Source organism: Seriola lalandi, unplaced genomic scaffold (assembly GCF_002814215.2).
Source record: "Seriola lalandi dorsalis isolate HSWRI2012SDOR001 ecotype SW California unplaced genomic scaffold, Sedor1 jcf7180002054695, whole genome shotgun sequence".
Lineage (NCBI taxonomy): Eukaryota > Metazoa > Chordata > Actinopteri > Carangiformes > Carangidae > Seriola > Seriola lalandi.
In genome coordinates, this window is record NW_019525248.1 from 968,059 (window position 1) to 993,920 (window position 25,862).

Below are 25,862 nucleotides of genomic sequence, written 5' to 3' on the forward strand. Positions count from 1 at the left end.
ACATTAAATGCAATTTAAATGTCAATTAAACACACGCAACAGAGCACCAGTCAAAACATACCAGGGGAACTGATTGAGATGTGTGTGGAGCCCAGCTGTCAGGAAATACAGGAATATATGATATGATACCCTATCCCGCATGACAAAGAGCAATATAAACTACAATCCCCTGCAATCTATTATTTAGAGCACATGTAAGTGTTTTCAGTTTAAGCTCATCCAATACTGCATTCATATCCAATCAATTATTCAGGAGTGCGATTCCTCCTCAGTGAGTCCGACACACTGATGTTGGCCGTCCAGGGATCCAGTCTGCCAGCCAGCTGAGGCTCTGCCAATCAGCCCTGATGCTGACACAATGATGCCTCGGCCTCCAGTTCTGCCTCTGCTTTATTCAGGAGGGTATGTTGTCTCTGATTGGTGCGGCTGTACCCTGGCAGACACTCCATCTGCACTAGATTGCACTGCTGGAGTGGAGATAGCTGTAATTTGCAGCAATTCTGCCAGTAATTTCGATATGTATGAGGACCAGAGCAATTCGTAGCCCTCTCCACAAGGCCCAGGTACTTTATTTGATGCCTCTCATCCCCAGCCTACAGGTATATTCCTCCACCTCCCTACTTGTGCTGGTACCAAAGTCTGGTTTGGCTCAGCAGAAAAGGCTCTTTAAAAAATGGGAGGGGGAATTTTATTTTCCAGAAGATGTAAAAATTTATGAGTAGAATCTTCTCATAAAGGAATGTTGAATGAGCACAGATGGGGTGATTGAAAATTTGATTGAGGAATGATTGAATGGATCTACTAATGACAGTGACAGAAAACTCTTTATAACAAGGACTCAGCTTCTGACCAGATAATCCCCTTTTAAATTTTGTTTCATGTAGTTATTCATTTCATCATTTGTCTGGGTCTTCTTATGGGTTTTCAATTAAAGAAAAAAACACTTTCCAATAGTGCCACATTGTTCATGCGTGATAACATATAGATTACCTATTCATCATTTCTAATGCTGCATTGACTCCCCTGAGCTAAGATAAGCACACTAGATGATCTAAATAAGGGTGAGGCAATGGTAACTGTGAAAAGCATGTTTCTCTCACTGAATTATACATGTGTCTGACACCTCAATGTTACTTTACACTGTTTGTACGGTTTATTATGGGAAGCATTTGATAGAAATGTTCTCCTCATTCAACTCTTGAGCTCAGTCTTGGCAGCATTTATGTACCCATTTTTTTTCTTATTTTTAAACACTATAATCTGGCTTCTATTTTAGCCTAATTTTCCTCCATCAATAAGGGCTTTGAATATTTTTATTCGAGCAAATGGTCAGGAAAAGCCTCACTGTTGACAGTATTAATATTTGAAGGAGAGTGTGATGACTTTTTAAAAAATCATAAAATTCTAATGATGCCTGTCGCTTAATTAGCATTGAACTCCCACCAACCTCATTACAAGCAAATAGCACTAGAGGGTCTGAAGATGTGTGGCCCATTTGGACTCTTTCTCTCTCTCTCTCTCGCTCTCTCTCTCTATCTCTCTCTCTCTCTGTTCCTTAAGCTCCTCATTACTTTGACCCTAGAATCAGAGGAGGGGCTTAGCAAGGCCATCACACTGCCCTTGCCCAGCCTTAATGGCATCATGTGCCCATGATCAAAGTCCTCCTGGCATCGCCATAATACCTTGTTCCATGACAGCTCCCTCACCCTGGTTTCCCTCTCTGTCAGTGTCTTTCCTTCTCATCTAACACAGTCTCTGTGCTCAGTTGGATTTTCAACTCACCTATCCTTTGTAATGCATTTCACTTTTTTTTTTTACCATTTTACCCCCTAAGGACGCAACCCATCAGGGCAGATTAGGAAGCCTATGGTAGAGGTCTTTACAGGTTATCCCAAGACCCAGCCCAGTACCAAATTCTATTCAGTCTAGTCAGGTCTGGGTGTAATTCTATTGCAGTGGGTTTCAGGTCTGTGTGGTAAAATATTTAATACCCAAGTGAATCCAAGTGGATTCTCTGTCAGCTCTTTTCACGTTGTGCATCATAATCATTGAAAGGGGCAGATGTGAACATCTTCCACAAAACAGTGGCAACTATGAAGAAGAGCTAAAGGCAAGTCATGAGCTGATTAGTATTGGAGCTGTTGATCCATCCGATAGTTGTCAAGACATTTGTCAACCTGGTGGTGGGACTAGAGGCAAAGGCAGGGGCTCACAAAAGTTGGTAGGATTCATCCTCTGGGTACCATCAATGTCCGTATGAATTTTCATGGCAATCCAGAGGTATTTCAGTCTGGACCATCCATAGAGCCAAGCCGCTAGCAAGGCTAAAAATTACGTGTTGTTGCTTTTTTTGACAATGGCTGCTTGTCAATTCTCACTGCTACCCGTGTTTGAGTTGTCTCTATATTTGAGTCTATTTGGGTCGACCATGTTTTGAATCAGATCTGATCATGCTTAGGTCCATTTTGGATTGTTTCTGCCATAGATCTGTTTCAGATCAGGTTCAAAATGTTTGCACAAGGAAAAGAAACACTTTTGGACGGATCTGAACCAGTCTATGTGTTCTGTAGCCTGTTATTGTTAAATTTATGCTTTTTTTAAATGTAAATTGACTCACCCTCTAAAACTATTGTGTCTTCTACTGCTAAACCTTGAAGGTTTGTGTCTATGTGACTGCTGCATACCTGCTGGATCTTTATGCCCTGTCTGTTGCCAGTCTTTGCCATAAAGGTGGCCCGGCTCTGCTCATTTTGTTTTACCTGAGAGCACCTCTAAATATTAATGTGGTCTTCTCCCTGAATTACAGCCTTAAAGGCCTTCCAGCTCTCTCAGCATTTCTCTACCTGCCTCTGTTTCTCTCCTTCACATTCCCCCTCATATCTCCCTTCACCACTCTTGGCTCAGTCTTTCCACCCCAAAGGTTAATTTCTGATGATATCAGATGTGATGGGTTGTTGGCTCTCATTCTTCTCTCTCATGATTTTATGACTCTAATCCTGCCACTTGAGCAAAATCCCCTCTTTTATTTTGCCCGGTGGATGGCATTTGGAAGCATTTAGTTTAACAGAGGCGTGAAGTTGAAAGCAAACCTGACATCTATCTGAGCGATCTAGTATCAGATAAATTAATCTTATGTGATGATAACCGAGACTGAAATCTGCATGACTTTGGAGATTTAAATTTGTTGTGTCACCTGTGTCTCGCCTTCCCTTCTTATCACTGACAAATGAATCTAGTTTGATTGGGATAAACAAGCAAGCTGGCTTGGCTATGGCTGTGGCTGGGACAGGAGAAGCAATTCTGAGGATTTCCATGTGTCACATTGCTGTTTTTGAAGAGCCTCATAAGTACAACAATAGGATAATATTCAGCACACATATGCTGTCCTTCAAATACTCTCAAAATGACACCAATGATCATGAGCACTATAGTTGCTCTGAGAAGTCAGAGCTAGTAGATAATGTTTAAAGGTCCCATATTATATACAGTGAGATCCCAGACCAAGACCCACCATCCGGCCTTGCAGGACTTGATTTCTCTGAGTGTTTACCTGAAATCTGCTATATTTTTATTAGCTCACTCGGAAAACTGCTGGCCAATCAGTCAGCCAAACAGTCAGCCAGTGATTGGCTCACCAAACCTGTTTTTACAACAGAGCCCCAGAGAGCAGCCTGAGAGAGGAGAGGAACTACATTGACATGGTTTATACTTAAAACCACAAAGGTATCTTCTTATGGATCAACACTTCAAATAAAACAGCATGTAGTGTAAAATGTGGGACCTTTAAACAGACTCAAAGGCAACACAATAGCCAACAAATGAGGTGTATATTTCAACGGCTCTCTTTTCAAACTCACCCACGCCGAATAACATCATTAGTAAAGAGCCAACTACACATTTGCACCTGGAGAATACGGCAGAAAACTGAAGCTTTTATAGTGATTTCTATTTTTTTATCCATGAGAACCCCCATTATTGTACACTCATGCCTTCAAATGCACAATTCACTTATCCAAACATTTGTCAACACATGAATCCAAATGGCATGTGCAGTATTATTACCGTCACTAATCACTGTCAACTGCATAGTCATAGCAGACATTTTGACTTCTACTTCAGTGCTCAATTATGTCTGCATGAATTATTCTTAGAGCAAAGGCAATGTTTTATGTATAATATATTATAACAGGACGTCAATTCCATGTGGATCTTACCAGTGAAACACAGAGATGATGACAAGGAAGTAAACAAGGAGGATGACAGTGATGAGGTGAAATAACTCTTTCATGTATTCAGTAAAAGTTTAGATCTGTAGGTTTATATATGACAAACAGAACACGCGTGTGTGTGTGTGTGTGTGTGTGTGTGTGTGTGTGTGTGTGTCTGTGTACTTAATGTTATTCTTGATTGCCATGGTTGCTTAGTTAAACAGTGGTGGAAATGTTAGTTAGACCATACATCATTGTGTCCTGCCAATTAGCTTTGCACCTCGCGTATCACACCAACCCCTGCCTCTCCCTATCAATTAAAATAAGCTACCTGCTCATTAATAATAGTCATAATGGCAAAATGTAAAAAGGAAGATGAAGAGGTTTTTGAAACAGATGGCTGTCTGCGTGGAAGGAGCTCCAAATCAAGCTCAGTTCAACCTTACAAACATGAGATTAAATTGTTGGAGCTGCATTATGAGAAACATGAGCAAACTTGTCGCCTCCTTTGTGTCTTACTGTGAGTTCACATTGGCAGCAGCAGCAACAAGAGACGAGGCGACCGCTGCTCATTCATTTCAGATGAGTACTGGGAGATGTGGTGCGACAGAGATGGGAGTGACAGCTGGGGGAGAGATTTCAGCGAGTTGGCAACAGGAGAAAGTCGAGCAGAGACATGGCGTAGTCACAGACACCTCGCCATTTGTGAAAGAAAAAGAAACATTTTACACATCTACGGATTTTCACTAAGTAATCAACTAATTAAATAGCTCTCAGGCCTTGAAATTTGATATACATTGAACGTTACCATTTCAAACATAGAGCCACAAAAATAAATCATACGTATGCTTTACAGCTGCGATTGTCAGTCAGGGGTATTTGTACCCCAGAGGCATTTAATTGTGCAGTTTCGAGGGGCTACGAGGAAAGATTGTTGGGTAGCTCAACCTATTTGAAAAGATTGAAATTAGGATTTGATTTAAAGGAAATGTATATCGTCATATTGAGTCAGCTGAATTCCACATGCTGCAATTGAGAGTTCATGGAAGCTAGCTGGCAAGCAAACAGAAGCATCTTATAGGTAATGGTTGAAAATGGATACAGTAGGTGCAAAAGAAAAAAGAACAGTTAAGATAGTTTGGTAAATGTAACAGATAAATGTTTGAAATAGTGAGTAATGGTTAAACAGTTTAGATGGCTGAAAGTATTGAAATGGTTCAAATAGAATGGTAAACGTAATGGATAAACAGACGAAATACTTAGCTAGCATAAAAGATAAGGTAGAAATGGTGAAGAGGCTACAAATAATGGCTAGATGTTTGAAATGGTTAGCTAAGAGTAAAAAATCCACTTGGATCTAATGATTAGTCCTATTAGCTTAGCTATTAGCTATACCGTTGCACTGCTACACTGATTAGTTGATTTGTGATGAGGTTTTTTCATTGCCTTGTTATGGTTTGGAATATATGTTGAGGCATTGTTTTTGGAATGTGTTTTAAAACTGGATGTACCACCAGCACCATTTTTGCCATTTTTGTCTGATTTGCTGTGTTGGTGGTGGTCATCAGTTGCGGTCATCAAAGGTTACAGACATTGAGTGAGAAACATAATTTTAGGGCAGTTAGGCATCACTCATGTCATAAATGTTCATTATGTCTTTATTCATTTGGCACCATTCCTTTGCCACCAAGTTACATTTTAAAAATCATAGGGATTATAAATTAAAGAATATTTTGTGAAGAATATATCTGTTGTATAAAACTGCAAAGACCCTCCAAATTCCTCCATAACCTGCATGTGCATCGTGGGTAATTCAGGGGGGAGTTTGGAAGCGCATCAGAATATCTGGAGGCGTAAAAAATCCCCAGCAATAAGACTGAAATCGTAAAAGTCATTGAGGTAATAGTGGAGCAACTGATACTGATCACTCCCACTTGCAAACCCCTGCTGATTTATATTATCCTCACTTTATGCAACAAGGCTGATAAATTATTGTATTTTGTTGCTTTAAGCAGATAAAAACCATCAAAATGCTCCTGTCCCCTTAAAACTATTTTATTGCAGCCAGAATCGTCCCCGATAAAGAGTACAGAGTTCACGTTTCATGGTGGATTAACATTTAATTGTACCTTACAGTAGAACACCACCACCATAATAACGTTCTCTCCACTGGCTGTCTCTCTCCATCACCTAATAGCACCGTTGGACTGCCACAGGCACAGCTGCTCTCAATTGCTGCCTGCCATTGTAATCCCGTATAACTTTGCCTGCGCACACTGTGCACTTACATGTGACCCTTGACCATGAAATGATAATGAGCAGAAGCCCAAGCTTCGAACATGATTTAGACACATCATGCTACCATCATGATTATAGTATTAACATCTCTGTGTGCAGTGGGGTTGAAAAATGAGAGAGTCACAGATTAGTTGTGTAATTCCTTCTTCACACTGTCGTCCTACACACCATTCATCACGTCTAGAGAGGCGCATCTCCACACCTGCAGTCATGCTGAACCACCTCCGTCTGCGGCACCGTGAGAAGACTCCTGTTTAAGCCGATGGATTTAAGTCGGTGAAAATATGCTGGAGGTCTGAAATATGCGGCTCAGCGAGCTTTTGTCTGTTCAGAAACCCATAAGGATTCAAAAGGAAACAATATGTATTAATAATATATTGCAAAATGTATCTATCTTCAAAAGATGAAGCAAGTGACTCCTGAGAGCAGTAATGAGGATGCTGTGGGCAAAGTGAGCAAACATTCCCAAGATCATTATTCCCAAGTTAGACTCAGCCTGTGGGGAACGGCACCATGTGTTTGGTGCTGAACAAATAGCGCTGCTGAAATGTTCAGGCAGCTTAAGAATATTCTGTATTCAGCCTCCGAATGATTTTTGAATATAGCAGATTCAGCCTCTTATGCACTTGTTCTATCATTGAAACGCAGGGTATTTAGCCTGTATGCAAAAAATTGCAGCCCCCACACTCTTTTCCTGTTCCCCGTGAAAGAATTGAGAGTGCGTTACCACGCATAACATAACATAACATAACATAACATAACTTATACTTCAAAGCGTACAATATAGCAGGAACATATGTACGAGTACAAGTATGTCCCTTCCTATAGCTGACATTAAAAATCAAAATCCCTTACCGGGGCTTTAAAAAATCTGACATAAAGTCTTGAATGGGAATTTGCAAGATGAAACTTGCAAACAGGGCGAAGACACGTCAGAGGTGTGACAGTTAATCTTAAAATTCTTTGTCCCACCAAATGTCACAGTGGGCTCCGGGGGAGCAGCAAGCCCGAGAGTTCAGCACACACCTGTCTCTGTTTTTCTCCCTGGGCTCCTATCTTTTGATGACAAGAGGAGAGCTGACGATAGCGGGCCTTTTCTGTTCCCTGAGAGCAGACGACAGAAAGCTTTTCAGCAGACGCATGCTCACAGACCCGCTCAACCAGCCTAGCACCCGATGGCAAAGGGCACGGCGGCGACCGTTCTCGTGGTTACGGAAATAGCCCACCCCGGCTCTAACTCGTGCCCGTCCACAATCTCTGTTGAGTAAAACAGCTTGACAGGAAGATTAAGCAGGAGGGAGGGAGGGATGGAGAGGAAAAGAGAAAAAGAAAGACAAAAAAACGAGGAAAGGGTTGAGTTATGGTGGGAGGAGGAGATGGAAGAGTGCTGCTGCTTTTCTCCTTTTCAGCTGAAACAGTCTCAGGAGTTGCCCCCCAGCAATAGAGGGAGAAAAGCATGATGAATAATTAACTTCGAGAAATGTCACAAGCGGCAAAGAGGAGTGTAATCATTTCTCTGTTGGGTTTAGAGATCTGTTTTTTGTTCTTTTCCTCTATGCCCTGTAGTGCTGCGCTGTACGCTGAGACAGTGAGCGCAGGACTGCAACCCGTCCCCTAAAAGCATCCAATACATTTCCCTACATACTTTTCAAATAAAAGCAAATAAATCATTAATATTTGGGCCTTTTAGCAGCATCACAGAGACATCTCACAGAGGTCTTCTACATTTTTAATCAAGTCATTGATGTCAGTCTCATTAGCTGTAAAATCACATTTAAGGAGCAGAAATCTCTGGTGGTAATGGTTTAATCAATGTCAGGAAGGCTCGAGATTTGTTTCTCTTTAGTTCTGGAGAACACAACATGCCCTCTCAGAATGAATAAAAGATAAAAATGACAAATTACTGTCTTCATGTTCTAAACAAGCTACATTTGTCCTCTTTCGTATAGCCCTCAGAAGTGTGAAAATGAGTTATGGATTGCCATGACCTAGTTTAATAAGGTAATTGCAGATATATATTGTCATTTTCAATAGATGTATTACCAAAGAGACCCAATGGTATGCTCCCGCATGTATGAGCGTGTCCTAAATACAATCGCAGCCTGCTTTTCATGTGTAGCACAGAGGATGAAAATGGACATGATGAAGATAATGTTTAGCTTCTAGCGTTAAGACCATGGAGCCTCGCAGCTCTGTTGTTAGCAAACAGTGTAAAGGAGATGGTAACGACACGGATGATTTAATGGCAAAGAATGCTTAAAGATTTCTGTCCCGTCAATGTGCTTGTTAATCAGGTACACTCCAAATGAGATTCCTTATCAGTAAACACATTGATTGCTCAAAATGAGATGCTGATTTTTGCCAGTGTTATTTATCTTCTACTGAGATGACACTGAGTAATTGCGCTTCTATACCACAGGTTGTGTGATATGCAGATTTATCTGAAGGAAAAAGTTTAAAAAGATTGCAACCTATTGAGGGATTGTTGTTTGAAATGTTGGATAACACTATCAGGTTTCAAAAAATGTGCGCGCATTGTATGCTTATGGAAACTGTATCTCGGGGCAGGGCTGGATTAGCCCAACAGGGGGCTCCAGGACAACAGTGAGCTTTGGGCCTCTTTTAAGTCACACACACACACGCACACACACACACGCACACACACACACATGCACACACACACACACACACACAATTTGCCCAAAGTCATAGAAAGCTATTCGGTATTACTGCCCCAGGTATGTTGCATAATTAGTTTGTGATAATTTGACTAAACACATTGGTTTAAGAATATGCACTATGTAGGAGGTATTAAGTATTAATATTGAAATATTAATAGGTATAAAACTAGATTTTGACACAGGGCCCCTTTTCAAGACTTGAATAGTAGAAAAGAAATACAGGAGCGACCTGGGCCTTTACACCCTGGTGCTTTCAGGGCCCCTGAGGGCCTGGGTTTCTAATCCAGCCTCGACTCAAGGTCTATGAGACAGCTTCACAGCATACTGGTAGTGTGATTTGTTGGTCAAAGTATACTCTAATTATTTCCCCACACTTACTCTTACATGAATACACATCACATCTGGTCGATGAGGCAGTGTTTTTTTCTCATAATATAACATTTTATGTTTTTTCATTATCTGTTGCTTTTTAATAAACATGAGGTCAAAACTTTCATTTGCCCAATACTTTGGTTTAAAACTAATATTCCCATCATCCTCAGCTGTACTCTGCTTAGTACTAATTAGCGAATGATAGCATGCTAACATGCTGAAATGAGATAGTGTTAGCATGCGGATGTTAGCAGTTAGCTCAAAGTGCTATAATAGCTTTAGACTCCTTGGTTAACATACAGTTCTCCTGCAGCAATGGGAATAAAAAAAAAAGCCTTGAGAGTTGGTGCAAACAATTCCCACAGGTTGATAACTTAAAAAACCCTCTGTCTGTACGAAGGCAGTGTTGGAACAAAATGTGTTACTGCACCCTCTGATGCATTATAGAACTATACTGTTCTGCAGGAGGCAGCACTGTATATTGCTTTTAGGATGGTGAGGGGGAAAAAAGACGGGCAACAAAGGAAGACAGACCGGTTGGTCAGGGGTTCATCCCACAGCAAGATAATGACCCAAAATGACGGAAGAGCAGCACAGTCTCCAGACTTAAACCTCATCAAGCTGGTTCGGGATGAACTGGACAGGAGGTGAAAGCAAAGCAGCCTGCAAGTGCAACACATTTGTGGGAACTTCTGCAGCAGTGTTGGGATGTACATATACATAGTGTAATAATAACAATAATAATTAAAATAATAACAATAATGATGAAAAGAAGAAGAAGAATGTGCTGCAAACATAAAAACAAGTTAGAGTGCGCACCAAGACAAACACCAATTAAAAATAATGGACCTTAATATGACCCAGATATAAAGCTTGTCAGAATAAAGGCAGTAAAGAATAGATACCCTAATTGCCCATCTAAAGCGCGTAGGAGGACAGGAGCTTTTTGACTTAAGCTTCCATTTAATGGCAAATCAGTAAGAAGAGGAAGAGAGTCTCTCCCCAACGGAGCAATCAGCATGTTAATACTGAAGCAAAACACCTCAAAATTCTCCCTTGTATTAAACCCATTTTAAATAACCCAACAATAGCATTTAATTAACAGGGAGTTACACCTGAGCATTTAGATTTTAACCAAAGAAGTCTCTGCCGTTATTTCACTTGTCTCCCTCCTTAATTATTCTGAATTAGAGTCTCGCTAAGATTCTCTGGGGCTTTAATTAGAGTGTGAATTAAAGTTATGTAAATACAGTTTGGAGCCACAGAGTCTTTAAATAGAGTTGTGTTGCATCTGGTATATTTTTCTTTTTTTTCTGAAAGAGAAAACAAGTCTTTCTTTTGAAGTTTGTCAAATCACTCTAGGGTACTTTTCCCTTAGGTGTTTGTGTGCATTGATACTTTTTCCTCAGAGGGCTACGACAGAAAAAACTATTTCTGCAAGTGAGCCATTTTTGTTTCTATGAATGCACGTGGAAAATGTGTTGCATTTCTCATGTGTGTGAGTGTGTGTGTGTGTGTTTCTGTGTGTAACTCTTCTTTGCATGTGTACTTGAGTATTAATATTCTTGTATAAGAATAAACTGGAAACTGGTACATACAAAGTTACCTGTGGAAGAATGTATTAATGACTGAGTCCTCCTCCAATTCACTGATCCACTGTGAAAATGAAAAGAGCGGGATCAACCTCCCATTGGGCTAGATTAAATCCAAACTAAGTGCCTGGGCCCAGACTGCAAGCTTCTGTCTCTGAATAATAATGGGTTCTTTCAGCTGTGTTTGTCATCAAATTAGCCCTCAACTTCAGACAAGGTGCTCTCAGAGTGCAATTCTCGCACAACGGCGGAATTCAAATTAGGCAAAGTCAGTTTGAGGTTTGTAAGCTTTAAAAGGGAGAATGAGTTTCATTTGTGAAGGTGATGATTGCCGTAGGAGGTAAAATGACAGCGTTGAGGTCCATAAAAACACCTTCCTTCCTGTGGTGCGGCTGCTTTCATGCTGATTCTGAGTAACATTACAGGAGAGAAAGTAAAACAAACCTTTAGCCAGCGATTGCAGCCTACAGCTTCCCCCAAATACTCCAAATCCAACCCTCGTTCTTAACCAAGGAGCCTTTGAAGCTCCTCCATCAGTGCACGCTTTCAAATGCTGTTTCTTTCTTGTGTCCCAAACAAACACTCTAAATGTATAGAGTGCATTTGTAAGCATGGAGCAGGGCTGGTTAACAGAGTCTTGAGGCTGAGTTCACTTTTTGTTTGTCTTCCTGCCTTGGATTTTGTGTTCAAGCGACCCAGGTTGAGTTCCTCCTGCTCATCTCTGCCTGACACACTATTCCTCTTGTAGCTTTGATCAACCCAGGAGAGGGAAACTTGCCCTGGGAAGCACCATCACTCCAACGCAGCAGGGGCAAACGTGGAGCAGGAGGGGGCAAGGAAGAAGGGATGGAAACCTTTTTTTCCCCTCTGGCACTTTATGTCTTAAACAGTCTTTCTGAGGGATTGAGCAACAATTAAAAGATCGGTTGGGGGCATCCAAGATGGAAAGTTTGAATCTTACAAAGTTGAGACAGGAGGATGGGAACGCAACAACAACAACAACACACAATCAAGGATTTTTAAAAACATACTTTTCCTCCAACAAACATATATAGTCATGACTATGATATACAAATTTTTTTTAATCGAAGGTGTTTCTTTAATGAGCTGGGACATAACACTTAATTATACCAAAAGTTAATTGGGATTAAATGAACATATTTTTTTAGTTTTACATGCATAACCACAAACCTCTTTGACTCAGTCATATGCATCTAGCTATTCCTGCTATAGAGAAATTGCACTAATGATGACTCCAACCACGTGTTACACCTCTTTTTTGATAGTAAATATAGAGCAGAGCTGTTTTTTCTCTCTCTCTCTCCTGAACCGACCTGAGGGGAACTGAAATTATCACATTAGGGGAGTAGCAGGAGCGAGAGAGAGAGAGGGAGAGTAGTGTGAATTCTGTATCTGTTCATTATCAAGAGGCCACAGATGTTGTTGACCTTGCTGTTAAATTTTAAATTTCTTTCTTCGCTATTAAAACGATAACTTTAATATGAAGTCAGGTCACTGTCACTGATGTTCAGAGACAGCAGGGGGAATTAATCTTAAATTTAGACGTGTTTTTTTTCACAGGGTAGAAATACCTTCTCATGTGGAGGAATGAGACTTGGTTCATGAAGCAATTCACTGTCCTGGATAAGACTGCGAAGTCCTGCTAGCCAGTATTAGCATTCACAGTTCAACCTTTCTTATTGAAGATTTTTTTTTCTTTTTGAGATTTAATCTTTTTAAAAGGTTTTTAACAACACACCGAAACAGATAACCTTGTGAAGTTTTTACTACTACTTACTACTACTACTATTTTACAGCATCTCTTTCATCCAGGACACTCCTCCTCCTCCTCCCCCCTCTGCCGCACAGTGGTTTGGTCCACTGCCTCCTTGTCCTAGAAAAGCTTGGAAGCAATTCCAGACAAATTCACAATCTTTAACTGCCAGGACAGGCTATAGAATTTGGTTAACCAGGGCTAATTTGGTTCTTTCTGCCAAATGTAGCTATACACATTTAGAACATACTTAATGTGATTTGATACCCATATTTAGCAGTGGGATGTCAATAAAAATGCTCTGATATAAATATGTTGCCGTAAAATATACAACAAACAGTTTTTTCCTGGTTCCAGCTGCATGTCAGTATGAAAGAAACCTTAATCGTTTGTGGCATTACCTCATTTAAAAAAAAAAAGAGAAAATCACCTATATTGATTCAGTGGCTTCAACTTGCCTCTCCATCCTCACTGCAAACAGCAGACGCTCCGCACACTTTTGAAACTCTAATCTTGTTTTGGAAAGAAACCCTACACATGCAAGCGGAGACTCTAAATGGGACAAAAACCATATTACATCTTATTTCCAGAAAATGTTCGGCGTTGAGAGGCTTCTGAAATAGCCCCATATTGTTTGCTGAGAACAATGGTAGTACCTTGTAATGGATTGTTTTGGTCTGTGTCTCGCTCTTTTCTTTCCCTGCAGGCCTGAAGCAGATCCATGCCCTGTCCATCCAGGGGAACTATGAGCTACGTATCGACTTGGAGGACTTTGAAAATAGCACTGCTTATGCCCAGTATGGTACCTTTGGAGTGGGCCTCTTTTCAGTGGACCCTGATGATGATGGATACCCTTTGACTGTAGGAGACTATTCTGGTAATGCAGGTATGTATACTCAGTGAACTAGTTACTACTTTGCTGGCAAGAATTTCTGTGCAGATATTCTGATGAGTCGATGCTATTTTTGCATTAGCACTTTTTTTTTTTTTTTTCATTTAACCTAATTATGAATGCAGAAGTCACAGGAGTGTGGTAAAGCCAACCACCAGCATGTGCTGCTTTCTAGACAAACAACAGTATGTTATTTTTACAGTGCAGTAGGAGTGTCCACTTGTTAAACCATGCAGACAGTTGCACAGTAAGAGGACTGCTGGTGTCTGTGTCTCTGCTCCCCAACCATCAGATTCAAGCCAGCTACCTGTCACCTTGATTAAATTACTGCCAATTAATTGCACTGCTTGACCTGCAGCGTAAACAAAAACCTGCCGTTGAAATGAAGAAGCAATTTAAAGAACCTTTGGGAGCTCTGCTCTGAGAACACAGAGAGAATGGGGACAGATATGAGAGATGGAGCAGGGACGAGAAGAGTGGAAGGAGGGAGAGCAGGAGGGTTGGAAGAATCTAGGGTGGAGGATTGAAGGGGACAGGTGTGAAAGAAGAAGAGGGGAGCAGAAGAGAGGAAGAGGTTAATGAATAAGAGGGTAGAGGTATCTAAGGGACAGAGTAAAGGAAGGAAACCAGAGGGGAAGGAAAAATGTGTTGTGTGCGTTAACAGCTTTTTTGCCCAGATATCTGTGTGTTTCCTAAAGAGTCCAGTAATAATGCTCCCGGCCTGTCCTCAGCATGGCCTGACCTTGAACTCATCTGCTTGCTAAACGTTTGAATCCAGTCAAATTAAGGGTACTCAAACTCTATCCGGATGCTCGTGTCCTCACCTCAGCTTCCCTCCAGGCAGTCCTACTGTTATTATTGTTATTAGTTTTACTTTGCTGTGCAGTGGCTGCTCTCCGATCAGCTGACAGGTGCTCATTTGGGCTGGGAGCAGCTGGATCTTAATGGGCATCTGCCAGCCCCCAGCCACCAAGGTGACATCCCATGCCTTGAGCTTTTAAGCATTTCTTTTTTTCTTCCTCCACTTACCTCTTTTCTACATCCTCTGGACATCATCCCGTTGTTGACGCCACTGAGCTGTTCTCTTCTTTTTTTTCTCCCCCACTATTTCTTTTCTCCTAATGTCGAGCAGCACACAAAATATCAGGCAAGCCTGTCAGATTATTTTTCCCGCTGACTGGTTACCATGGTAATGCCAAATGGAGAGCAGAGTAGGACAGAGCGAGAGGGTAAGGAGCTGGGCGGCCACATCCTGGGCAATTAAGGCCTGTTTGATGCCCTGACGAGCTGTTAGCCATCACCTGATGGCTGGTGAGCGGTCTTTCATTCTGCTCTCAGCTTTATCCTTCTATTCACTTCTGGTCACAGCGTGAAGCCTGCTTTGGAAAGAAAGAAAGGACAGAGAGGGAGGGGAGGTATGGGGAGGTTATTGAACATTATGAGCTCTCTGAACATCCATTTGCTGAAAACTTTGAGTCTACCGCAGTGTCTGAAGGATGCTGCTTTCATTTTATTTGTAAGCCTCTAAGAGTAGTAGCTTGCAAAGCATTTATCGATGCGGAGAATTTGGCAGTGAGAAATCTTTATATAGTGAGTAGATCTTTTCAGCTCTGCTATTTGATTGTGGAGATCAGCCTCACCAATGCAGACCATGATTAAGGGCACTTAGGTGTTGCAACTTGCCTGTGCCGCATTCCTGCAGTAGTCTTACATCACTGTCATATCCAGGATGCAGGAAAGAACCCCCCCCCCATTGACTATTATGTGTACTTTATATCACTGCCACTTACAAAAATACCTAAAAGATGCAAAACTCAAATCAACATATGTGAGAAAGTCCTTTAAATATGTATTTTTCTCTCCTCTTAAAACATTTTTGTCTGTTCACTGACAGACATCCTGATGAAATCATCGGGTGGGTGTTATTAAAAAGAGGGAGATAAAAAGGTCACCACAGAACCTTTTGATAAATTGGCTACAAATCCATCTGACCTCCTGCTTTAGATAATGAGACACAGCACTCTGGAGAACTGTGGAGCTTTATTTTTTTTATTCTATTATCTCCCTCTGTTTAGAGAAATGATTAATTAAAAAGTCTTATGCCATTTTGAAGTTAATCACTTGTGGATATGCGTAATTACTGGTTTCCAGTATCAGATCCAAGAGCATGTTGGAGAAGATACAATAGCCGTTTAAAAAGTTCATTTTTTTCTTTCATCTCCCAGCTGAGGTTGTTTCATACATCTAAATGAACCTGTATCTATATATATGTACTGACACATTCAAATTTTGTTGCACACCTTTTCCCACCATAGGTGACTCTCTACTGAAGCACAACGGGATGAAATTCACCACCAAAGACCGGGATAACGACCACTCGGAGAACAACTGCGCCTCCTTCTACCATGGTGCCTGGTGGTACCGCAACTGCCACACCTCTAACCTTAACGGCCAATACCTGCGTGGTCAGCACACCTCCTATGCCGACGGCATCGAGTGGTCCTCCTGGACTGGCTGGCAATATTCACTCAAGTTCTCTGAGATGAAGATACGGCCAACCCGTGATCCTGAGAATAAATGAAACTGACAAAAGAGAAAGAAAGAAAAAAAAAACAAAAAGAAGAAATTTTTGAAACATTACAAACCAGACAGCTAGGCAGAATTACTTGTCTTGATATTGTTTATTCACTAAAACATACCTCTTTGAGTTTAGTTGACTCTGCTGTTTGCCTCCTGATGTCTCTCTTCCTTCTTGCTCCTCTTCCTCTCATCACTCAGCTACTAGTCATGCTGGCTGCCATAATCCTTCCCCTGGTTCCTTTCTTTAAACAATAATGTATTCGTGATGCCCTTATTTTTGATCACTCAGTTCACACAAAACAGCACACCAGCGCCCTGAGCCCACAGTCCACTGCGCTAGCTTTACTCAGTCTGACATGGTGGTCCAAGCATCCCCTGCAGAATCACACATCAGTGATTTCCTCCTGTCATGTAACTCTGACCTCCCATCTGTGCTGACATGGCACTTAGACCGGAGTTCAGTTTCACTGCCCGTCGCTATGTTATCTGTGAATGGAGAGGATTGCTCCGAAAAATGACAAACCCCTTCACAAAATATGAACAGGAGATACCCCCCCCCACCCCCCTGCAAGGGAAGTCTAGCATTTCACCAGTGAGATGGGAAAGTGGGGTTGTGCACTGCTGTATGTCACATTTACATCCTTGTGAGTAAGAACCAGCAGGATAGTGTCAAGAAGTGCAGGGTCTCAGATAATGAGCGGGGGAGACTGAGAGAGAGAGAGAGAGAAAGAGAGAGTACGAGGTAACAATTTGACAAGGGTTAAATTAGTCGAAATGAAAAGGGGTTTGAAAGAGTGAATCAAAGAGGAGAAGTGGAAGAAGAAGAGGAGGTGCAGATGAGAAAGAGAAATGAGGAAAAAGAATGCAACAACGGAAGATCTCATTCATCTGACTTGGGCCATTAGGGAGCATATTGGGCACTTTGTCTGATCTGCCTGCCAGCTGACTACTGGCCAACTGATGCAGCACTCACAGATGGTAACCCAGCACTTTTTTTTGTATGTGTGTGAGTGAGCGCGTGTGTGTGTGTGTGTGTGTGTGTGTGTGTGTGTGCGCATGTGTGTGTGTGTGTGTGCGCATGTGTGTGTGTGTGCATGCACGTGTGTGTGTGTGTGTGTGTGTGTGTGAGAGAGAGTTTACAACGGAGAAAGACAGACAGACACAGCTCTCTAATACAATCAATTTCCTGTCATGAGTTCAGCAGAGCATCTCGATTGACTACAGTGTTTAGCACAGACTGACTAGAGGTGATGCATGGCTAGCATACCTTCACTCTCTCCATTGAAGTAATTAACACGAAATAACAAAGCCTCTAATGTATGTACATGTCATAAGAAGGAAAACTGATAACAATCTGAGGGGGGGCCACAGAATGAGTGGCAAATCAAGACTGTCTCATGTTCTTATTTTCTTGGACCTGTTGAGAAAATGATGCATTTTTTTTCTTTGCCAACAACACCCCTCCCCCCATTCCCACCTGTATGGTTTGTGCTCTGTTTTGTGAATTTTATTTTTTTTTTCCTTTCCAGCTGATTGTTGTGGGATGTGTTTGTGTGACACAGTTTCACTTGTCATGCAAACAGGGAGTAAGTTGCTGTAAAATAAGATTTGACGCGCTCAAACACTGTCGTTTTTCTTTTCAGTAGGAATTCTACAATGTGTTATGGCAGAAACAAAATTGCCTAAAGCAAACAAAAAAAGATTGAAAGAAAAATAAAAAATATTATGAATAAAAAAAAAACCGTGGGCGGAAAATAGTGCAATTCCAATTTTTCTGTTTCTTTCTCTCTCTTTTTTTTTTTTTTAAATCGGTGAATCAACTTTTTTGCAGTTTCACCGAGTTTCTTTGGATGTACTAAAAGCTTTAAAAATATCTGTAGATTTTATTGTACAGTGTGTATGACTTTTAGAGCATGTGAATCTGTTTTCTTACTATGCTAAAACACAAAGAGAACTGAAGCACATGGACTTGACTAAATCCACTGGTGAAAAAAAAACAAAAAAACAAGTGAAATGAGATGTATTTACAGAACTTTTATCCCCTTCCTCTACCTGAGCGACAGGTGGGAGCAGCCCGCGCTGCTCTGAAGGTCGAATGTGAATGAAAAGGAAGAATGTTGATTATCCCTGGAGCACACGCCCGTTCAAACCTGCAGCACAAATATACAAGGGCACAATATGAGAGAGATCTGGATTCTCTTGGCACATTTGCTGGACATAATGCGATCTTCTCCTGAAGTCCTGAGTGGCACTGGGAGACGGTTTTGAATGTGTGCTGAAGGGCAGCGCCCCAGCTGACCGTGAGTTAACGTGTAGCCCAGCAATGTTGCACTCAATACCTCGGACACTAGAACAGCTGTGAGGTTTTTCTGTCATCACCGACGCTTGGATGGAGGGATCTCCCACTGCTGCGTGTTTTCCGCAGAACCTCGGCTGTGGACGTTCAGCTGAACGCCATGTCCAGGTGGACCATAGTGCTACCCCTGTTCAACATGAAAGCACAGACACATGTTACAAATACTTGCTGATGATATTATGGCACAGAGTATGAGGTATGATCATGTCAGAAAATATGGAAAATTTTAAGTTGGATATGTATGAAGCCACTTAAGGAGAAGGAACTGGACTGTGTGAGAACGTATGCAAGTGTGTGTGTGTGTGTGTGTGTGTGTGTGTGTGTGTGTGTGTGTGTGTGTGTGTGTGAGAGAGAGTGAGTGTGCACATGTGTGCGTCTACAGTGTCTCTGTGTGTATACATATATGCACATGCTTTGGTTTGTACATGCCGATGTGCATGAGCCAGATGAGAGTGGGAGGCTGAGTGTGTCTCTCTTTGGAATTTTAAAGTCATGTGATGCTTATGTACAACTTGCCTCCCCTGCTATTTGTGTTGATAACAGAGAGATTTACATAATTATAATGAACTATTACTTATTGTGATTGTGAACCCCATTAGAGTGGACACCAACTTCTGGTACTGTGTTGAACTGCGCTCGTACTCTAAATCCCCCCTCCCCGAAGAACCCACTCCCAAAATCTTTATTCACCTCAACACAACATTGTGCTCATTGTATATGTTAATGCTATGTTGCCCTTTGTTATTTAAATGTAGAGACGAGTATTATTTGCCATACCCTTTGTGTGTGTTTGTTGAGTGAATGCCTTTATACTCACGCTCTCTGCTGCAGCTTTGCTAAGTCTCCAACGGAAGAGATGATAAAAGAGTGAAATCAGAGGCTCTAATCATTCGCTCATTACAGTGCATCAGCACCCTCCTGATCGATCCCCCCGGTCCCCAAACCTTCTATCTTTCTTACTGTGTACCTCCTTAATTGCCTTAGCCTCCGCTGCCAATTCCCCCTCACTCCACACCTCCTAAATTCTCCTCTCTCCTCCCCACACAGCTCCACACTCCCAGCCTCTTTATTGCTCTGCTTTTTTGCCCCCCTCCCCCCAATTCCTTCAGTCCCAGCGCAGAACTAACTCTGTTTTCTTTCTTTTCTTTTCTTTTTTGGTGAAGTACTATAGATTGTTTTCGCTGAATCTTGATAATGTGTTTTAATGTTCTTGTCAACATTTAATAAACATTCACATTTTATAAATGGGGAATACCCTGAAGTGTGTGTGTGTGTGTGTGTGTGTGTTTCTGCCTACCCCTGTGCATCCATGCATTCTTATGACAATGCAAGTGTGAGTTTGTTTTTAATCAGAAAATGCTGAGTTGATCAAGCCGAACAAACAATGAACATGTAGTTTAGTCTTTTACCCGACAAAAGATAACCATGTTAATGTTTTGGAACATCAAGCACAATAGAGTAACAACAGAACATGCAGTTTGGTGTGAAAAGTAGCATAAGCACGCCTGGAATGTAGAAATGCTTTAGGTCTTAAGGGGCCGTGCTGATAGCTTTGGCTTCATTTGCAGACCTTTTCAGATACCATCTACTGTAACTTTTCTGCAACAGAGGTAAATTGAATTCTATTTATGGAGCTCAAAGATTTAAAACCATTGCATGACTTTCAATGTCCCAGTCACTATTGAGATCCCACAGAATCCCAATGAAAACTAAATGACAGCTCATTTTGCATTATCTACCTGCGTGGAGCTGTCATCACCAAGAACAAGATTATGCAGCATCACTGCCTGCATAGAAATTTATTCAAAATATTTGAATAAAGATAATAACAATAAGCGAAGAGGAGATATCAGAGGTAATTAAAGAGCTTTTAATTAGCTTCTCCTAAAATCATGCACTATCTTAATTTTCACAGCTAAGTGGCCGTGGCCCCGCTGATAAGTAGCAACATGGGTGGAATTTTTCAGGACGATCCAAGGAACCACTAGAAAGTCTATTAAGTTCAAGTATCAACTGATATTTGGGCTTTCAAAGTGGCCCGTAGATATTTAAGGTGTGCGTGAGAGCAAAGTTAAGAGGTTATGTTTAAAAATATGATCAATGGAGGGAGGAACATTGGCTCATTTATTAGCAGCAAGTGATACAAAGGATATAACAAGAGCGTAGGTTTGCAAATGGATGGTAGGGACAGGACCCAACCAATATTTTCAGAGGGCAGAATTGACCCAAAGAATATATGCGTGAACTCGTTTGCATTATGTTTGGAGTGAAGTCATAATAGGCTAATATGACTTTTTATACTTTATTATACTGACTTTTTGTGCCTTACTATAGACTGTATACTATGACGTTTCATGATGTTTTATGCCTCATCATACTATGACTTTTTTTTTTGCTTTAAGATACTATGACGTTTTTATGAGTTTTTATTCCTTCCTATACTATGAGGTTTTTCTGACATTTTTGGCCTTATGATAACATGACGTTTTTGTGACTTTTTATGCCTCACTATACTGGGACGTTTTTAGGACTTTGTGTTCCTTATTATACTATGATGTGTTTAGACATTTTTATGTCTTAATATATTAGGATCTTTTTATGACTTACCAACCTTAACTTGAACACCATCGTAGTGCGGTGGTTACCTTACTATATTATGATGTTTTTTGACGTTTTTATGCCTTACTATAGTATTATGTTTTTTTGCCTTATTATACTTTGACATTTTTATGACTTTTTTTGCCCTACTATTTTATGACGTATTTATGAGTTTTCATGCCTAACTATAATATTATGTTTTATTGCCTTATTATACTATAATGACGTTTTTTTGTGACTTATTATATTCTGACGTTGTCTGCCTTAATATACTAGGATTTTTCTATACCCTACTATACTAAGACTTTTTATGCCGTACTATACAATGACTTATTTATGCCTTCCTATAATATGACGTTTATGACGTTATGACATGATTGATCCTGATTGTCTGTTGTCAGTCTGATCATGTATGCACTTGTCTGTTACTGTGCTGCAGAGTATAACACACTGTACTGAACAAAAATTCCACCGGCTTTGGTTGTGTGGCTAATAAACAATTTTCATTTTGAATTGAATGACTATGTGTAAATAGGATTAGTGCAGCTTTAACACTCTATTTGTTTATAATGGCCAATAAACCTGTGTCAGGGGTGTCTGCATACACTATCTTATTACAAGAAGACACCAGTCAATCAGAAGCAACAATCTTTGGTGATCTTAGTTCTCTTTTTGTTTCATACTTTCAATAACATATCTGAGATGTGATAAACATTTGAATCATTCTGGCTTATAACAGACAGCAGGCTGCCAGTTGAACATATCTATGATGGGTAAAATGTTAAATCAAATAAACTGTTGGATATCAATTACAGCAATGGTTGGTTCAGTGAAGCCAAATAAATTCATACCCTGTCATTGAAGTCATTACAGCTTACTGTAGACCTTTAAAAAGAACATAAATGAGATGTCACATTGTTGTATAAATAAATACTGTACCTGTGATGCCACAGAAATGGTGACTGAAACAAATATTCACATGTTCATAATCAGTTCCCAGTAATTTATTCACATTTTTGTCACAGAGATGAAATCAGCTTCCCCACCATAATTCTCCAAAGCCTCAGCAGCATAAACAGCATTACTTCTCACTGTTATAATGTGGGCGCACAAGTTTGTCCTGCAGTGTGGATACATTCCTCTCCCTCATTCACATCTTGAGCACAGAAAATATTGGCTATGTGCTGGTATGTATGATATGTCTTCTATGATTCCACAGCTTTTTAGTCGTCAAGTCTTACTTGACTGATTCTATTGCCTTGTTGCTTTCTGTTTACTATGTCTATTTCTTTTTATATTGGGGTGTGGTGTTGGATTCAGTATTCTTTAGCCTACTGTCTTGAAACATATTACTTGTTGCAACTCCACCAACCCGCACGGATCAACAGTTTCATCTCATTTCATATGAAATACAGTTCTGTCTGTCTGCCTGCTGGAAAACCCAGCTATGAGGTGAATTCTCAGAGCAGGTTGATAATATGACAGCACCATATAGCGCAACAGGGTACCTCAAGTCATTCCTAATGTTGAACATCCATTCCTACATTCCCTTCATGTTTTGAAATCCTGCAACACAATGCTACCTGTCACTGATAAAAATTTTACATGTCTGTGCGATCGAGAGCCAGGCCAACACGGCGCATCGGCTAATTGCCTTGAAGGAGTGTGAGTCATGATAGGAAGTGTTGACGGAGTCACGTCAAAGAGGGATTGAAGTCGCGCGATCTAGCTCTTCAATTCATTTCAGTTCAAACTGCAGCAAATGATGTCAGCGACTGAGCTCCTATCTCTGTAGAGCCACAAGTCATTCAAGTGTGGTCTTGACACTGTGTTGCTGCTGGCTGTGCCATCAGTCCCTTCAAAGAGCAGAATTGGCAGCAAAGAATTGTTATTTGCTTATTTGTGGAGCAGTGTCAAGTTGTTTTAAATACCATTCCAACAGCTAATACAGAGATTCACAAAGGAAGGATGATACAGCATCAGGGCACTATTAGTCCAATTTCTTATCTTGTGTCGTTTCTTCTTCCAGCAGGAGGTAACTGCTTTCTGTCCAGTTCAGGTTTGCATCTGCTTCCTGTCCCACTGAAAGGATTAATCTGAACAGGGTTGACTACGCCATTGTTACTCGCTATCAGCTTTAATTTTGTATCACATCTGCAAAGAATCGCATGGGAGGAAAAGGAAATAGCTAACAGAAACACCACTGAGCATTGTACACTGAGTGGCAATGTGTCAGGGCACAAATTAAAAAAAGGCATGCAGCCCAACATGAAATCGTAAAGAGGTGGTAGGTAAAAATAGGCCACACCTGCCTCCTCGTGGGGTATTTTGTTGTTAGGAAGCTAGCAACAACTCCACTTACCTAAGAAACATCTGCTTCACCTTTACCACATAGTTCTGGTTCTGGGGGCTATTAGCATTCCTTCCCTGTATCCCTCTTCAGCATGCCAGCAGGGTGAGCATACAGATTACTGCAGAGCCATGAAAACCAACTAAACACATGAACACCTGACTGAAAGGGAGCATTGTATTAGTTCAGACAGAGCACGAATGCCATGCTTTGCTAATCTGTCAGCTAATTGCCACACACACCGATCTCCTCCTATTGTCATAACAAAGCAGCCTATTCGAATGACTTGCTGTAACTGCAACTGATTGTTGCTATATAAACTGCTGCACACATTTTTTTGCTGCATGTTAAAGCTTAGCTTCCACCTCCCCAGCCCTTTATCTGATATAGTCTATCCAGTAGCTCTGACACTGATAACACAGCACTGTTGTTGCCCTTGCTTCACTCTGTGAACACCCATGGGGGGATTTGCATTACAGCAGGGCTATATCTTCAGCATGCTTGCTGGGAAGGCAGGGGGCAGCTTACTGCAGAGACATGAATGTCAAATGGAGCCGTGTTGCTATTTGTTGCTGTAAAACGTTTTTATCTTTTAACTGGTGTGTTTCTGACTGAGTTAAATACATGGTGCTTTGTGTTGTCTTTAGTCACAGTCAGTGTATAATAAAGTAAATACACTTCGATTTATTCACCACCGAAACGGATGATCCTGCAGTGTGAAAACGGCACAGCGATTGTCAAGCATGTTAAAAACTAAAGAAGTATGAAAAAAAAACAACACATAAGGTCCTTTGTATTTGTGATTTTTAAGTGGCTTTACAATTCATACAGGAGAAGGAAACATTTTCAATTATATGAAAAATATGTTTCACTGTCATCAGAAGTTAATAATAAGGTGCTGGATACGGCAGAGTCTGAGGCTATTGTCATGTCTTACACAGACCAAAATAAAAAAAACTCACATAGTGACGCTGGCAGTTTCCTCTGAGCTAAATCAAATTTACCGTGGTCACACAGGAAAAATAGTGACGACCAAACAAATCACAGGCTTTAGTTTTGACTGCCGCAGTGTGTGCAGACTGCTCTGCCACGCTTGTCATCATTTTTGCACAGCCGTGTTCATTGTTCCCAAACTATGCCTGCAGCTGACCAATAATCGCTGTGCCTGGCTGCAGCTTACATGTTTTCACTTTACTTGCACACAATTGTTATACTAGTTGTAGTATGTTTCTTCTTCACACCATTCTCAGATTCTCTTCATGTACCTGACCTGGGTCCATATGGAGGGCCAATTGCATGACAAGGATACTGGATGTACACACACACACACACGCACACACTGTTATTTATGAACAACAGACTTGACATGATACCTGTGTACTTGTCCTCGTGCTCTGCAGTAGGTCTGTGCAGATTATCAGGCAGAGTGGAGAGGTCATTTTGTATACAAAGTAAGATTATTTTAGGTTTTAGAATTAAAAATGTGATCACTGTTGTGCTGTCAAGTGAACTAATGCGCTTTTATTTTCCTCACAGTGCGGCACAGTTACAGCAGAACACAGTCAACACAGACAGATAATTATACCAGCTCTGCTTATTTTCTTCATGTGTGATCAGTTAAGTAAGTGAATTGCTAACACTATGAGTAATGACCACTCAGGGACTGTTTTAGCACTTTTAAGAGACCTTGCAAAGGGACCATGCTGATTTTTTTTTTCTTTTTTGACAAATGACAATTAATAGCTCATGGAGCCCTGAGAGAGCTGTGTGTGTGTGTGTGTGTGTGTGTGTGTGTGTGTGTGTGTATTTTGTTTTGACCTGAAAGCTTTCTGCTTTTCCTGCAGTCTGAGCCGTGCAGTAAGTAAGTTTGTATGGAGATTTCAATTAAAGTTTTTTTTTTTTGTTCTTTAATGTAACTTTGAGGTGACTTTAATTTAATTAGTTGATTTAATCATGCTGTCCTCTGTGCATGAAATAACCCATTTCAACCTGCATCAGTGTCTCCGTCATGACAGTGGCGGCTCTGCCGGCAGTGCTACAGCTGTATTCCAGGGGAGATAGTGCCTGTCTTTCCTTTTGCTATAAAGTCAAAGTTTTATTTTTTATTATTTGTGTGGTGCTCATATCTTACATTACTAACTGCATTAGGGACCCTTTGCCA

The 25,862-nt window shown here is 40.9% G+C and overlaps 1 protein-coding gene across 2 annotated transcripts in view; it reads left to right on the top strand.

Annotated features, from left to right (window-relative positions):
* The window catches only part of fibcd1b (fibrinogen C domain containing 1b), a 98,491-nt gene extending 78,477 nt beyond the window's left edge, over window positions 1-20,014 (top strand). For both annotated transcript variants that reach the window (XM_023423976.2, XM_023423977.2), the window contains 2 exons: window positions 13,632-13,811; window positions 16,133-20,014. In XM_023423976.2, the coding sequence (XP_023279744.1) occupies window positions 13,632-13,811; window positions 16,133-16,398 (446 nt within the window). In that variant the 3' untranslated portion in view covers window positions 16,399-20,014. The remainder of the gene's footprint in view (window positions 1-13,631; window positions 13,812-16,132) is intronic.
* The last annotated feature ends 5,848 nt before the right edge of the window (window positions 20,015-25,862 follow it).